Source organism: Semicossyphus pulcher, unplaced genomic scaffold (assembly GCF_022749685.1).
Source record: "Semicossyphus pulcher isolate SPU_LCO1_2020_fin unplaced genomic scaffold, fSemPul1.0.p SCAF_2, whole genome shotgun sequence".
NCBI classification, from domain to species: domain Eukaryota; kingdom Metazoa; phylum Chordata; class Actinopteri; order Labriformes; family Labridae; genus Semicossyphus; species Semicossyphus pulcher.
This window is the reverse complement of record NW_027211693.1, coordinates 11357294-11372062: the sequence shown is the minus strand read 5'-3', so window position 1 is coordinate 11372062 and position 14769 is coordinate 11357294. Positions and strand designations below refer to the sequence as shown.

Here is a 14769-nt window from a genome sequence, read left to right as displayed (position 1 = left end):
AAATAAACCTTGTTATATGTGATGCATAAATAAGAATGAGTTCAAAATGTTACATATCTTGCTTCATGTAAACAACAGTGATTTGTAGAATGATTACACAACATGATCACATCATCACAATATCGCTCGAGCAAAAGAAGAAAAATGTTCATATTGATTTTATTCTCCATTTCTATTTGAAATTACCCCCCAAAAAATTATCTACTACAAGCGAAAGCAACATTTTTGCAAATCAAAATGTCTGTTTTGATTGTTAGGCTGTGTGTAAGGATTTCAATGACTGCACATGGAAGGACATGCATAACAAAATTCCAGCAGAACTGTTGCACTGGGAGGCTTACGACGCCTAACAGACAAGGTAAACACACCAAAGGGTAAAAAGAAAAAGACCTTTGATAAAACAATTGTTCAGTTTTATTTTTTCTTTATCTTTCCAACTTTGATAACCCTTTCATTAAAGTTCAGGTGTAACTCACTTAGAGGATCTAAACCCTTTGATTGGGAGGCACTGCTCGAGATCATTAATTATAATTCTTTTTCATGGTGGCTCTTTAACTTGTAAGTAATAAGTAAATACCAACATAGAGAGCATTTATACGCTTTAATAATAATGATTAAATCCTCTCTCATGGCTGTTTTGACTTCAAATGTAAAGAACATCTTTACGAGTCTGAAATAATAAAGAGTTAATGTGATGGAGATCACAAATTAGACACTGTAGGCCTACACAAGAACTCTTCCTGTGCACCTCAGGAAGACAAATAGCTCCGGTGTGAAATCATTTACTTCATGTCGTGTCTTGCCTAGAGGGGATTACACTTACAGCACCAAAGGTACAAGACTGAAATACTGAGTGACAAAGTGTGAAATCTGGATCAGATTAAGAGAGAAGCTTCTCTCTCTCTCTCACTCACACACACACACACACACACACACAGATAGAGATAGAGATGGAGACACACACAGTGAGAGTAGAGCGAGAGAGGGAGGGAGGGGTGGACAAGCTGTGGGAACACGCTGCTGAATAATTACCGCTGACATCAGAATAGTTTTCTTTAGCTCTCTGAAGTGGCAGGGCTCATTTGTACAGCCTGGAGCCACACAGAGGTGTGTGTGTGTGTGTGTGTCTGTGTTAAAGTGTGTGAGTATGTCTGTGTGTGAAGAGGAGAAAGTAAGAGAAGGAGATGTCTAAACGCGTGAGAAAAGAGGTTTGACTATTCCAAAGAGAAGTAGAACATGAATGAAATTGTACGAAAGAGATCCCTGTCTGTGTTTCTCTCTGTGTGTGTGTGTGTGTGTGTGTGTGCGCGCGCGCACAACAGAGAGATTATTCTGATTTAGTCTTCTCCCTGTCAGTGTGTGACACCATGACAGCTCAGTCCGCCCCGGGGAGCCATTTCTCTTTAAGTGGACCTTAAAAAACAGGAAACGACTTCAAATCCCAACGGAGCGCAGAGGAGGATCAGGCCTACTGACTCTGTACAATACCCTTTAACTTCACACACACACACACATGCTAGTAAGTTCCTGAGTATAGCGTGCACAAAGCCAGAACACACACACACACACAGTCACACCTGAGCCCTCTTCAATAGACACCATTCACCACCTTGACAATCAGGGACAAAAGAGGCAGAGGCGCAGGTCGACAAAGAGAGAAGCGACCTGTCTGAACACATCGGGACGTCCCCGCCGACCCGCTTCACCGCGTCAGCTTCTCCTCTCTGGGATGACTTCAGGTGATATCATGTTTCTGTTCGGCAACACTTTGCTTTGCCTTCACTTGCAGGCTGTTTTGTAACAAAAATTGCGGGTGAAAATGAAGAATCATGTTACTGAAGTTACACACAGCAGGCCAAGAGTGCGGAAACTACAATAGAGGAACTGCAGCGTAACCGCCTGAAGGCTTCGCTGATACTTACTGCAGCATTAGTCTGTCAGTGTTGAAGCGGAGTCTTGAAGAATCCGGTAAATGGGACGATTTTTTTTTTTCGTGCACATAATCCCAGTTTATGAAGTGTAAATTGAACAGGTGCTGGTGCAGAAGAGTGGGCGTTGTGCCTACAGCTAGAAGCTTGTAATGCTTTGTGTTGGAGGCCTGTAGGTCTCAGAGAAAGTCAACAACTCTAACTCTATTGCATAACCCGACCTGTGACGGCACACCACTCACCAACACAGAGCTGAGTTAAAATGTTTATTATTAAAGTGATAATCTCAAAGATTTTCATTTAAATAAAAGTCTGTTAAGTCACGATCTATGGAGCATATGGCCCACTGATGAAAGTCTTTGCATTTGCAGAATTACAAACTGGGTGTCTGTGGCGACTTTACGCGGAAAAAATCACAAGCGGCGCCCAGTTAGTGATGCGTTTTCCATCAGCCAGCAGTGGTTGGTCTGCCAGAGAGGGTAGGCGGAGCTAAGCGGCTGCTTTTCCGCTCTCTGCAAGTGTTGCGAGTAAACAGTAATCTACTATGGCTGAACAAACAAAGAAAAGATGGATGACTACAGATACAACTTCAAAAATAAGTGAAAATCCAAAGAAAAAGAAACAAATTTGACGCTCAGATGAAGCAAACAGTCTAAAAAGGAAAGCGGCCGTCAGCGAGGAAAATCAAGAGTTACAACCGGAGCGTCACACATGCAACACTGTCTGGATATCTGGGAAGTGTGCTCCCGCTATTACCGTTTATCGCTGTAGGTGCCGCCAAAGAGAACAAAAGTGAGACCTTCGAGATTGCCACTTTAAAGTACAGTGGCATTAGATTTAAAAAAGCCCTAAATACTTTAAACCATATTTCCTCGAAATTAACAAAACTCCTGTTATTTTTTCATCACTTTAATTGATTGTGAGACATGAATATTTCCACTCAACAACACAGAGTTGGAGCTCATCCCAGCTCTAATACATTTAATTACATCTGTGGATCCAGGGTCATTAAAAACAACACACAAACAAGATCATTTTTATGTTGTGAGAGATATAAATACCTCTGCACACATGTCAGTGGCCAGGTGTATTCTCTCTGAAGGCTTCATGGTGTGCGTGTGTGTGTGTTATGGAGGAGAGAAGACCAGGGAGGACATGGAGTGTCTGAAGGAGGAGGGAGGTTTGAAGATGGGAGACTTCCATCCTGAACTCTGGCTGTAGGAAATATCTGGGGTCATCGGTGCTCCTTGGAAACGACTGTGAGAGGAGAGGAGGGAAAAGGACAGTTCACTCACACTTCAGGTGTGTTTTATTCAATTTTAGAAGTAGGAATTGTTGGGCACCGGTTTAGCTCAATGTTTAAGTCAGTTGTCCATGTACAGAGGCTACAGTCCTGGATGCGGCGGCGATTCGACTTGCCTCTTGCCCCTTGACCAATTGCCTCATGGGATTTTAAAATGACCAAAATCTAGATTAGCACAAAAGTTATCCTTCAAAATTTTTAAGCGAAATCTGTCACCTGACTGTGGCTGAGCGAGCGGAGTGGTTGGCCATCATGTTCTGCTCGGATGATCGATGAGGAGGGACGGTGCCTAAACACACAAGAAAAATGTGTGAGTCATCTTCCAGGGAGATTTGTTTTTCATAATTCTCACTGCCCATAAACCTTAATGTTGCTACCAAACAAGGCAAAACACTGACAGCGTGCACACAACCCTCTGCTACAGAAAACTCCTTAAGAAAGCACTTATGTCACCCTTCTTTAGAAATAGCAATAAAACTGCTGCTGGTTAAATATTATGTATTTTTATTACAATATTTACTTAATTAAACCATACGCAGATGTAGTCTTAATAACACGTGAAGGCTGTCACTGGATTAATCTGCCACAATGGATGTCAAAACCTTTAAGAGACTAAATGACACAATCAAAGAGAAGGAACTCAGTAGGTGTAATCCTAAGCAAAACAAAAGCATCTGTGACGGTGTAATCGCTGTGGGTGGTCAACTGAAGAGTCCATAATCCCCAAACAAGGCTGGGTACGAGATGGTTTTGTCAGGTTATTATAGTACAATTATGTCTTTGTCAGTCTGACATGTTGAGTATAAATATGCAGCTTTAGCGTGCATACCTTAGGCAGACTTTGGCAGACTTAACTGTCGTATATCCTAGCGAGCATAACAACTGGGATTTACTGGTAGAACTGGAATAAACAGGCAAAGCACCTACCCATTCGTCCGTCTTTTGGAGGACTGATTAATGACAGTCTCGGGACAGTGTTCGGCTGAAAGACAGAAACACACACAGAGGGGAAACTCACAAAGTATGCTTGTTATTGGTTTATACTGATTTTACTCTTCATCTACTAAAGTCTTAAAGTACATGGAAAAGATGCTGTATAATCCACACAGAGCTCATACATTGCACAAATTGTATTGCAGACATGGAAAATTACTATAGGTGAACTTACTTTCCTGAACAGGCTGTCCACCTCCATGTTTTCAGTGCTGCAGGAGAGGAGAGCACTCTTCATTAGTGACATTGGGTTTAATTAGCTGAGTACTAAAGTAATGCTTTAATATTTTTATACCAAACCAAACGTTTATAGTTTAACTCCAAAGACATATACTTTATTTTAAACACTGACATTTATTTAGGAGAATGAACATGTATTTCCTAATACACTATTTGAATATATAATAAATATTGCATATACAAAAGTTTTCTATGCTTTATATGTGTTTTTACTTGAAAGATTTACATTCATGTAATTTATTTATTTATATCATGTTTAAATGATATTAGTTGTCTATTCATCTCTCCAAAACTCATTTTAACTCAATTCAGTGACTAAAAATGTTATTCATTTTTACTATTTTTTAGGGATGCACGACACTGGATTTTTTGACGATATCCGATATTTTCCAACCCTTTTTGCTGATTTCGATACCGATATATTAGGCACATGTGTTTTTTCTACCTCATTGCAGAGAACATCAAGTCTCCCTGTAGTGGAATTGATATCATGCCTGCTCTTATTGTAGTGGCCCACTGGCAGATGCAGAAATAACATAATACAGTGCTTTTAAAATGTACACATTCACTGGGCAATATAAGAAAACTACTTAAACTTAGGTTATGTACAAAATGCCATATCGATTTATTTGTAACATTTTCTTTTCTTTTTTTAGGGAAACGTCGAGCATTTAGGAATAATTGAAGCGTTGTTTTATCGGCGGAAAATATCAGCAGAAAATATCGGCAGAAAAATTACATATCTGAAGATACCAATAACGTGCCCATAATATCAAGCATCCCTACTATTTACTAGTAAAGTACTTCAGACTTTAACATTGCTACTGATGTTATTTCTGTTCTGTGTAAGTCTGTTGTTTGTTCATTAATGTTTTTTATTCTGCTCTGTTGGCCTCTTGTATTAGAAGGATTTTTATCTCAATGGAAATATTGAAATAAATGATCAAAATTCATTACGCATTATACGCTCCAAATTACCTTGCATGAGCGAACATAATGAATTCACATGGGGCAAATTAAACCAAAACTGAACTGACCCTGCAGGCAGGGCGTAAATGCTGCAAATGAGGTTAATATCCGCTATCCATCTCGACTGTTTTCACTAAGCAGAAGAATCTAAAGTCTCAGTGCATGAAATAACATTTGTACTATTAAACTCCAGCGGCCAATCATCCAGTGTCAACGGTGTCTGGGAAACCCAACAGGGAATCCTGACTAAACCCATACGAGACTTAGCTTATTCAGGTGTGTGTGTGTAGATAGCCGCGGGGCAGGGCAAAGCTATACAGCAGCTAAAGCTAACATAAGACGCAGGGATAAAACGTGTTTGCACTGTGAAATACCTCCTACATTCTGGCTCTTACGGTGAGAGGTGATGAAGGGCAGAGAGGTAAAAAAAACACAGACTGAGATGAGGTGAAGAGAGTGCAAATCAAAGATTAACACAGACGAAGTTAAAAATGTTCAGACTTACACGTTAGCCATTGAGGAGTGTCGTGAGAGGGACATGGGGGAGTTGTACGGGATCTGTAGGACTGACACCAAACAAGAAACAGAGACATTAGTGGTCATGAAGGGATTTCACGTTCATACAGTGTTCAGTGATATGACCACAAAGACAACAGGCCTGAGCAAGTTTCATGGTCAGTCAGCAGACTAGCTGGACAAGTGTCAAGAGTTTCTGGTCTTGCATAATATGCCTTTTATAGACACCTACCCATCCTGCTTTGCTCTGCATTTTTTGCTAGTATACGCAGAATTTGGAGGAGCAGACATTATGCAACGAGATGTAGTCTTAACTGCCTTAAATGCCCTGTTAAATACACCTTCAGTTATGTAATCTTTTTGTAATACTTCAGCTTTTAAAACATGTTTTCTCTTATCCCAGATTATGTCTTTGTCTGCTCTGTTGGCAAATATAGTCTTTGCTTGGAGGCACAATCTCACATTTTGTTAATTTTACATTTCTTCTTTTTCATATCCCATTCTCTTCTTTTTTGCTTTAAAGGGGTTCCTAACTAAGTGAAATTACCTGGGAGTGTTTAAGTGTCATGGGCATGATAATATCTGGTCTAATCCCTTTAATGCTAACGACAGCAGATTCCTTTTTTGTCACCTTTAGCAAAGAATACACTGGACCATCCAGTACAATAAGAAAGGAGATAATGCTGCTCTAATGGCCGGTACAGTTGTGACGTTATGAGGTTGTTGTTTACCTGATTTATGTCTCTGTGGAGTATGAGAACTGTGGCTCATCTGAGGCATGGCTGAAACTTTGGCACTGAATGGGAACAATAATAAACACAGTTCATCAGCTCCAACAAAACAGACACAGCTGTCTCTAACATAGATGTCTGTTGGAATAATCAAATAAGAGAAGAGGTGAGGACGCCAAGTTTAAAAGATAATCGTTTATCGGAATTGGAGTTTTTTCACAGTATTTGAAAGGGACAGAAGAACTCATCAGTTTTAGGTGGATAGTATAGAGCTCTAGGAGGATACTTTCTTAACACTATACGCTGTAAAATAAAAAAAAACAAATACTTAATCCAGAATTTCCACTTAATCACTTTAAAAATATTTTAATTATAGGTAGCTTTTATGGCTTCTGACTTCTCTTTTAGTCATTCTTGGTTTTGGTTGTAGCAGGCCAGGAGTAGATGTGCCAAGAGTGACACCTAGCGAGAGGTGAGGCATAACAGCCAGCCGGACAGAAATAATTTGTATGCTAAAGTGCTGCCAAATTCAGAGGCACACACAAACCCTTTTTTTCCCTCCATACATCCTTATTTTAACCTGTTATTTAAGTTTTTAAATCCTTTGTGAACGAAGGATGCCAAAAATGCTCACCTACAGAATTGGAAATATAAATAAAACATCAGCCAAATGTTCGATGGCACGAAGTCTGGTTTGTGGAACAGAATGACTTGCTAATTACACGCCTTATTGGTTGTTAAAGTAGACAAACCTGTCAGCTATAGATAAAATGTACAAGCTTTAACAAACTTAATGCCAAACTTACATGTTGAATAGAGAGTTATTATGATTATAGTTGATAAGGTCTCTAATTTTGAAGAACAAAAACATCGTAGCACAAGAGCAATACTGTGTATATGAACTTCAAATGATTGTCCTTAATCAGTATCACTATCTGTGCCGTACCTGTGATGCTGAAGGGAGTTTTCAAGCTTGGTAATGTAGGCGCTCTGCTCACTCAGCTTTCTTGGGAGGGAAGGGAAAGGGAAAACAAATTAAATTAAATAAGAAAGTCGCCCGACAATTCATAAACTGGAGTTTATAAATACGTACATATATATAAAAAGATCACCAGCAAAGAGTTCAGCTTACTTTGTCATCTGCTGCATCTCTTGCTTCATCTTGACTAACACCTCTTCTAGTTTCTCATTCTGTATTTTAATAAATGGTTAGTGATGCACTAGTACAGCAGGTGTGACTATATTATGTTGTATATATGCTATTTTAGGTCATACTGTCAACATGCTTGGCAGGTCTGAAGAATTAATGTCACACATTTTCTACATTACAAACACTGATGGCATGTATTAGCACTGAAATAAGGTCCATCACCTGCCAAATGAACAGAACATTCAGAAGATGTCTCTCACCCTTTGCTGGTAGTGAGTCAACAGTCTCTTTTGATGTCTTGCCTGGAACATTATAACCTTAGAAAAAGTAAAATAGTGCATTCATAAGTTAAACTGATACAAGGACATTTAATTAGAAAGATTATATACCTTGCTGACTTCCGTGAAGTGCTTGGTTGCCACTACGTTGATGTCAGAGAACAAGGCCTTCACCTCTGAGCTGCTCTGAAACAAACACATGTCACATGAAATAACAGCAGGATGTTTATAGGAGGAAGTTTATCCAACTCAAAATTGAATAGAAAGATGCTTACTTTGTCAGAAAGAGGTGAAACTTGGCATTTGGCATTGCATATTAAACACTTGCCTCGGTTGCCTGAAAGGAAAGTTTCAGTTACATACAGACAGTATTACAGAGCGATTAATAAAATGCATAATCTTTCTAGGTTCATACTGAATGGAGGACATAAAGACTCTTAATTCAAAAGTAGTTCAAAGTGCTTCCGCCTCGGACCTAAATTAATTAAGTATAACTCCTGGGTCTAACCATGGAAGCCAGAGCAAATTAAAATATAATCAAACTCTCGAGAATTTGATTGAGATTAAACCCATCAGGAATAGACTGTAGCTAGTGAATATAATCAGAGGCTCCCAAAGTGGGACCAAAGGACCTCCATGAGTACTTGAAGAACTCCCACATCAATTGTGAATGTTTTGATTTCACTATTCTTTCATTAAAAGAGACGAGGAGACGCACCCACTGACAGAGAGTAACAGGATCTCACGCAATTTGCTGTGATATTAAAAACAGATTAGAACAAGATGAACCCCAGCATGCATCAAGAACTGTGTGTGTCTTTAGTGAGAGAGGATATACAAAGAAGCTTCGTTAAATGTGATGTAAAACTTTCACCCTCTCTGCAATATCACTTTCAATCCAGCAGATGTCCCTGTCTAATCACGCTTTAAACTACAAGGAGCCGCAGGCATGGTATAACTGAAGTAATGATGAGGTACTGATTCTGAACTGTCAACTCACAACTCTCCTAAACAGTGATTGTTTTGACGGCTGTTAGCATAATAAACATGTATGTACCTTTCTGATAACAGACACTACAGATGACATGGCCGCAGGTTGTGACAGCCAGTTTTCTATCAGCACTGGGGGACAAGTAGCAGGAGTTGCAGCACATCCAGTAAGACATTTTCAGACCTGCAAAAAGATAATATTAACGTTAACTTGAGAAGCTAATCTAACTAACGTCACAGTGCTCGGTTCTTGTTGCTAGGAGTTAGTTTGTGGATTTTGCAAACAGTTTTGACAGTTGTCACCTTAACTGAGTACTCTTAAACATTCCACTTCTGTCTATTTACTTCAAGACAACTTAATAACAACCCCCTCTTACAGTTACAGAAGGAATTTGTAGATTTATTACGTTACTGAGGGTATCCACCTGCCAGTTTAGCTAGCTTAATGTTGGCTAACGATGCATTCACTTGGTGTCGGAATAATTGGGAAAATACTTTAAGACTGAGAAAATGTACGAGATGGCTCCCTCAAGTCGGGAAAACAATTTGGACAGTTGGAGACATTTTTTGTACCTGACTTGCCGAGTTGACATTCTTTATTTGGCGTCATATTAAGCAAAAAATAATATATATATAGCGGACCTAAGTAAACGTTGACGCGATAGTCCAAAACTTTTTATTTATTCACGTATTGTAACGTTTTTTTGTTTTTTTCCCTCATTTGTCAGTTGTTTTATTGTAAGAAAACATAGAGTTACATTGTCTAGTTCTGAATAATACATGTAGTACATCGTTTTATAGCGTCAATGCCTTTTCCACATTACGACTTTAATGTCGTGAGCACACCGAAGTTGTCGGAACTCCGAGCATTTGTGGAGCCCGTGAATGCAGGATAATTTACAGTTAGCTAAGAAATCTTAAAACGGTTTTTTGGGAGCAAAGATCGGAATAATAATGTAAAACTAATATGAGCTGCTATTGTATTTATGTGCCAATTGCTTAACAATACACAGGTGTAACCTTTGTTTGTTAATTAATGATCTAAAGCATGTTAAATGCCCAGTACATGGCTGTATATGTCCTATAAAGTTTCTTTCACGGAACGTTTACGACGTCATTAAAAAAACTAGCTAGCTAACTACCATCTATGCTAATCAGCTAGCTAATTTACACTACCAGTCAAAAGTTTGGACACATTTTCTCAAACATGTGAATGGGATAGTGTGTCCAAACTTTTGACTGGTAGTGTACATTTTGATACAAGGCTTACTGTGTTAATGAAATACTGAAACCCTGACAAAATTTTTACGAGTAGATTTTTGAATATGGTAAGGTAAGGTAGGTAAGTTTTATCTAAGCTGCTTATGTTTTAAAATAGAACCAAACAAAACAATACTTGCTTTAAATGACTTTATTGTATTTGATCAGTTGTTCCATTTTCAGTCATTATGAACATTGTGCTTTTTTTTTCCGGGAAAAAAAAGCTTACACAGAAGTATAATCAGTGTCATTGAAATACCTCAGAAGAAGATGATCATATTCTCAAGTCTAATGAAATTCTGTTTTCAGGGCAAAAGAGTTGACAAATGAGAAAAAGAGGAAGCAATGGCGAGGTAAAAAAACAACAACCCTAAAAATATTGTAGTTTTAGCATAGAGGATGAAGATGTCCATTTCACACAAACAGTATATTTAAAGTTGGACATCCTTATCTTAGCCATACACAGTTTAACTGTATATCCCATATCCATATCACCCACTGTTTGACAATAATAGAAGTATTCTACTTCTTGTAGCCTATACTGTATAATTGACAAGGCATTGACAGGACATTCTAGGTTTGTAAGCGCTGACAGGTCAGAGGTCATCATCAGACCAGCTTCTTGGCGATGAAGAAATCTTTGAGTCGTTTCATTTGCCAGAAACCAACCGACAGCAGAATAGAGGTCTGCACCACGGCCCACCAAAGCACTTTACTGTTGGTCTCCTCGCTTACCTCACGAAACACCTCCTCTTTTTCCTGAATGGTGGGAGGGAATGAAAACATTAAGGAGAAAGAAATGAACTATTACTGTTATTTAAAGTTTTTCATATTTTCATTATTGCCAGGCTGAATGATAATCCTCATTAGCACTAGCTTCTTAAACGATAGTTTTGTGGTTTAAAATGCTTATTCACCCTCTGGTACTCCTGCTGCCTGATGATGTACATTATCTGTTCCTTGAGGTGTCTGAGGCTGTTCTCCAGAAGTGCCATGTTGTCTTTGGTCTTTTCAGTGTTTGGGTCAATAGTGTGCTCTCCCATCTGAACGTCCAAATGTAGTTTCTGTACAGCACGATGGACGAAAAATGAGTTATTTGCTAAAAATGTTTGCAGACAATTTGCTCAGTGGAGTGTGATGCTGTATGTGTTTGTGTCCGTAGTTCTTACCATCTTCTCTCCAGCAAAGACAGAAAACCGTGTGGAGTTTGTTTGGAAGCAAAGGTAGTGCTGACCAGAGGCGTGAGCTGTGAAGCTGAGTTTACCAAGTTTACCAAAACGTTTCGTCATAAGAACCTAGAGAGCAGGAAAGACGCTGTTAGGCCAACATTTCTTCTGCTAAGAGTCAACGAATGTTTTTCTGCTAATGATTCTATTTTGTTTGTCAAATATTGAGGAAGAGCATATGTTAGGATAGGTCCCTTATTATATAAAAACGAGTCAGGTACAGCTAAGAAATTCTGTCTTTGATGTCCATTAGTTTTTTTGGCACTGCAAACATTCTTAAAAAAGAGAATTTCTAAGTAAACAGAAGATTTGTTCATATTCAAAGCTAATCAGTGGGCAAAAGAAGAGCTGGAGGTGAGAGACAACATTTGTCTTATCACAGCAAAACCAGTGCACTGCTAAACATTAAAAACACTGTGTTAAATGCATTTCATCCTTGTTTGGGTTTGTTGTGAACGTAGAAACCAGCCAGCACATGTTTAAGTGACCTGGCTTTTTGTGATAAACCTCTCCTGTGGGTGCTGTACCTCATGGTTTGGGTCTCTGACTGTCACAGTGACGCCAAGGTGAGGGGAGGAGGTGATCTTCTTCACATCCCAAGGCTCCATCAAGAAATAACCTGAAGGTAAAGCAGCCTCACGTGAGGGCATTCACACACAGAATCATACACTGTACTGCAGGGGTCAATGTTAGCATCAAGCGTGTTACATTTGTGGTATGGATAAGCTTGAGCATGCAAGAAATCATGCAGTTTACAGTTTAGGGCTGTCTAAAAATTCTAAATGACTTTTGCACTTGCAGAAATAGGAGACATACTACCGTGAAAAACATTTAATATTACTGTGTGACTCACCGATCACGTGTAATTCACAATCCTAATTCATTACCTCTGTAGAGATCATAAACGACACTCAGGAGGAATATTCCCTCTCCAGGACTCACCGGTAACCAATGTGTCTTCAGGAATCTCCTCGATGATGCATTTTTCATCCTGCTCTCCGAGATCAAAATACATGGCTGCTGCCAACATCAGGTAACACTGAAGGAGAAAGCCAACACCTCGCAAACCCATTTTCAGTTAACAATGAGCTACTGGATTCAATTACAATACACTTGACGGTGACCGAATGTTTGGCCTGTACTTCCAGCTGACTTTTTTTTGTAGATCTGCAAAGTCTAACTCGAGATTGAGTTATGTTTCTTTGACTACAGCCAAAAACCCGTGTCCTTTAGCATATATTTAAAGTGGAAGGCTGTGAGGGAGACTGTTTGAGTGTGGGAAACTCACAGGTGCTGCTTTGTGTGACGAGACATTCAGGTTGTTTTGTGACTGGTTGACCTGGGAGCCAATAGCGAGGCTGTTAACAGTAGTGATTGTCTTTGACTGACAACTTGCAATGCATACTTTAAGACCCCTTCCAGAGAAAATCAAGTGTTTAACCTTGTAAACATCTCCATGTGGTGTTCTTCATGTGCTGCAAGACATATCAGGGACAACATGAGCAGTCATCTCCATGGCTGGGCCTGTCTGCTTTTAAACTGCAGTGTACCAAGGACAGGCTGAACAACACGCTTTCAGATTGGCAGGTTTGAGACGTCACAAACCTAAGGAGCCAATCCTGTTAAGTGACGGGGTGATGCTATGCATATCATTATGTGTAACCTATGGCAACCACTTCGGCAATGCACGAGCCAGCTGTAACCGCCATCGTAATTTTTGCAAACTCACTACTGACTACTAACATTAACGTTACTACTACTAATTACTACATTTCAAGCTGGCTAAGTTTCAACAAGTTGCCACTAAACGATGGCAGAGACGTGTTTGGTTTTTGCAATGGAGGTGGCGGTTGGAAAGTTTGCATAGTGGGCGGGGCCTATGCAGATTCTGGTATTTCTTATGAGGCAGAAGAAGGGGAGATGCCTAGGGGGGGATTTTACAAGTTTTGCAGAAAAACATATCAGACACAATTTATTATTTCAAGCAGAGCATTTTATGTGTCTTAAAACATGACTGGAGAATCTTTTGTGTCAAATGCTCATGTTTATACTGCAGTAGACTCATTCCCACTGTAGGGGCATGTGCATGCTCTGCATTTACCTCTAAATTGAAAGTGATAGATGTTTAGCTATGCCCTAAGGGAGAAATCAGTAGTTATCAGCAAGATGTAAGAAGTATTATATCTATGAAAGTGTTTATCCAGTCTGGTTGTCCCTCAGGGGCGTGAAAATGTGTGAGCACACTGAACTGTAAAATGGTGATTGATGAATAATCTTGACAAATTAGCTGAATGCACTTCTTGTATCCCGTCTACTTAAACATTTTCTATTTCTTGCGGATGTTTGAGTCCATTGAAAATGCAGTCTTCACCTTCTAACCTTTTAAGCAGTATGGATAATCCGTGTCACAGTGTCTGTTACCACAGTGTGACGCAGAGTTCAAATCTCTTTAGAAATTCTAATCCAAGCCATTACATACAATAGTTGCCATATGCTCCCCGTAGATGAGGTCAGTTATAAAGTAAACCCCCGCACACAGAATGAACCCTTCTCATATTAAGCATCTGCAAAAGTTGTTATTCCTAAAGTAAGCAAAGAATCAGATTTTCTTCTCCTCCCACACTTCGGTAGTTTTACACAAAGTGTGAATACAAAATCAACACGTGTAATATACCTGCCATTCAAATTGTAGGTTAAGTTTTAAACTCTAGTGGATGTTTATGGTGTCAACATTGTCTGTCTGTTAACACTATATGCCTGTGTTCACTTTTATTCCTGTGTACAGAGCATACCAAAACAGATTCCTTGAAATGTGTCGGGTATGGTAATTGATCCCTTTGTTGTGTATAAAGTATCCGTCATCTTATAGTAATGTATACCAGGCCTTATACGTTACTTAACTGATGAAACTAGTGTTAGGAAACTCAGTCTGCTTCTCTCCTGTTTCTCCGGATTCTCTGTCTCAGTAATTTTCCTCTCCCTTGTCATTCAAAACACCCGGCGCTCCCTCATGCGCCAGATGTTTAGTTCTTATTGCTGTTCAATCTGTCATCTGTAGGATGGTTTCTGTTTGGTTATCTGTTTTACATATTTACACCCATATCGTTCGCTAAAGAAGACGTTTATTTCAAACTGTTTCACGTTGTGTTGTCTTCATCCTGCCCAGAAACTGAAAAAAAAAGCGG

At 39.3% G+C, this 14769-nt stretch overlaps 2 protein-coding genes across 2 annotated transcripts; both read right to left on the bottom strand.

Moving 5' to 3' along the window:
- Window positions 1–3055: 3055 nt before the first annotated feature.
- Window positions 3056–9274, bottom strand: rnf212 (ring finger protein 212). The gene is made up of 12 exons (XM_069669201.1): window positions 9166–9274; window positions 8384–8445; window positions 8220–8294; window positions 8091–8147; window positions 7813–7871; window positions 7627–7686; window positions 6681–6745; window positions 5939–5999; window positions 4400–4436; window positions 4159–4213; window positions 3448–3520; window positions 3056–3185 (listed from the first exon to the last, which is right to left on the bottom strand). The coding sequence occupies exons 1-12, from the start codon at window positions 9272–9274 to the stop codon at window positions 3056–3058; spliced, it is 843 nt and encodes a 280-aa protein (XP_069525302.1).
- Window positions 9275–10967: 1693 nt separating this feature from the next.
- LOC138598639 (transmembrane emp24 domain-containing protein 11) lies at window positions 10968–12656 on the bottom strand. The gene is made up of 5 exons (XM_069670464.1): window positions 12527–12656; window positions 12112–12203; window positions 11528–11653; window positions 11276–11422; window positions 10968–11117 (listed from the first exon to the last, which is right to left on the bottom strand). Exons 1-5 carry the CDS (start codon window positions 12654–12656, stop codon window positions 10968–10970), a joined length of 645 nt encoding a protein of 214 aa, XP_069526565.1.
- Between the last annotated feature and the right edge of the window lie 2113 nt (window positions 12657–14769).

Coding starts and splice junctions, on each gene's coding strand:
- rnf212 (XM_069669201.1), bottom strand. CDS start 9,274: ATGTCTTACTGGATGTGCTGCAACTCCTGCTACTTGTCCCCCAGTGCT. Junction 4,437..5,938: donor CACTCCTCAATGGCTAACGT/GTAAGTCTGAAC, acceptor CCTCTCCTGCAG/CACTGAAAACATGGAGGTGG. Junction 3,186..3,447: donor GCTCGCTCAGCCACAGTCAG/GTGACAGATTTC, acceptor CTCCTCTCACAG/TCGTTTCCAAGGAGCACCGA.
- LOC138598639 (XM_069670464.1), bottom strand. CDS start 12,656: ATGGGTTTGCGAGGTGTTGGCTTTCTCCTTCAGTGTTACCTGATGTTG. Junction 11,423..11,527: donor TCTTTGCTGGAGAGAAGATG/GTAAGAACTACG, acceptor CGTGCTGTACAG/AAACTACATTTGGACGTTCA. Junction 11,118..11,275: donor GGCAGCAGGAGTACCAGAGG/GTGAATAAGCAT, acceptor CCCACCATTCAG/GAAAAAGAGGAGGTGTTTCG.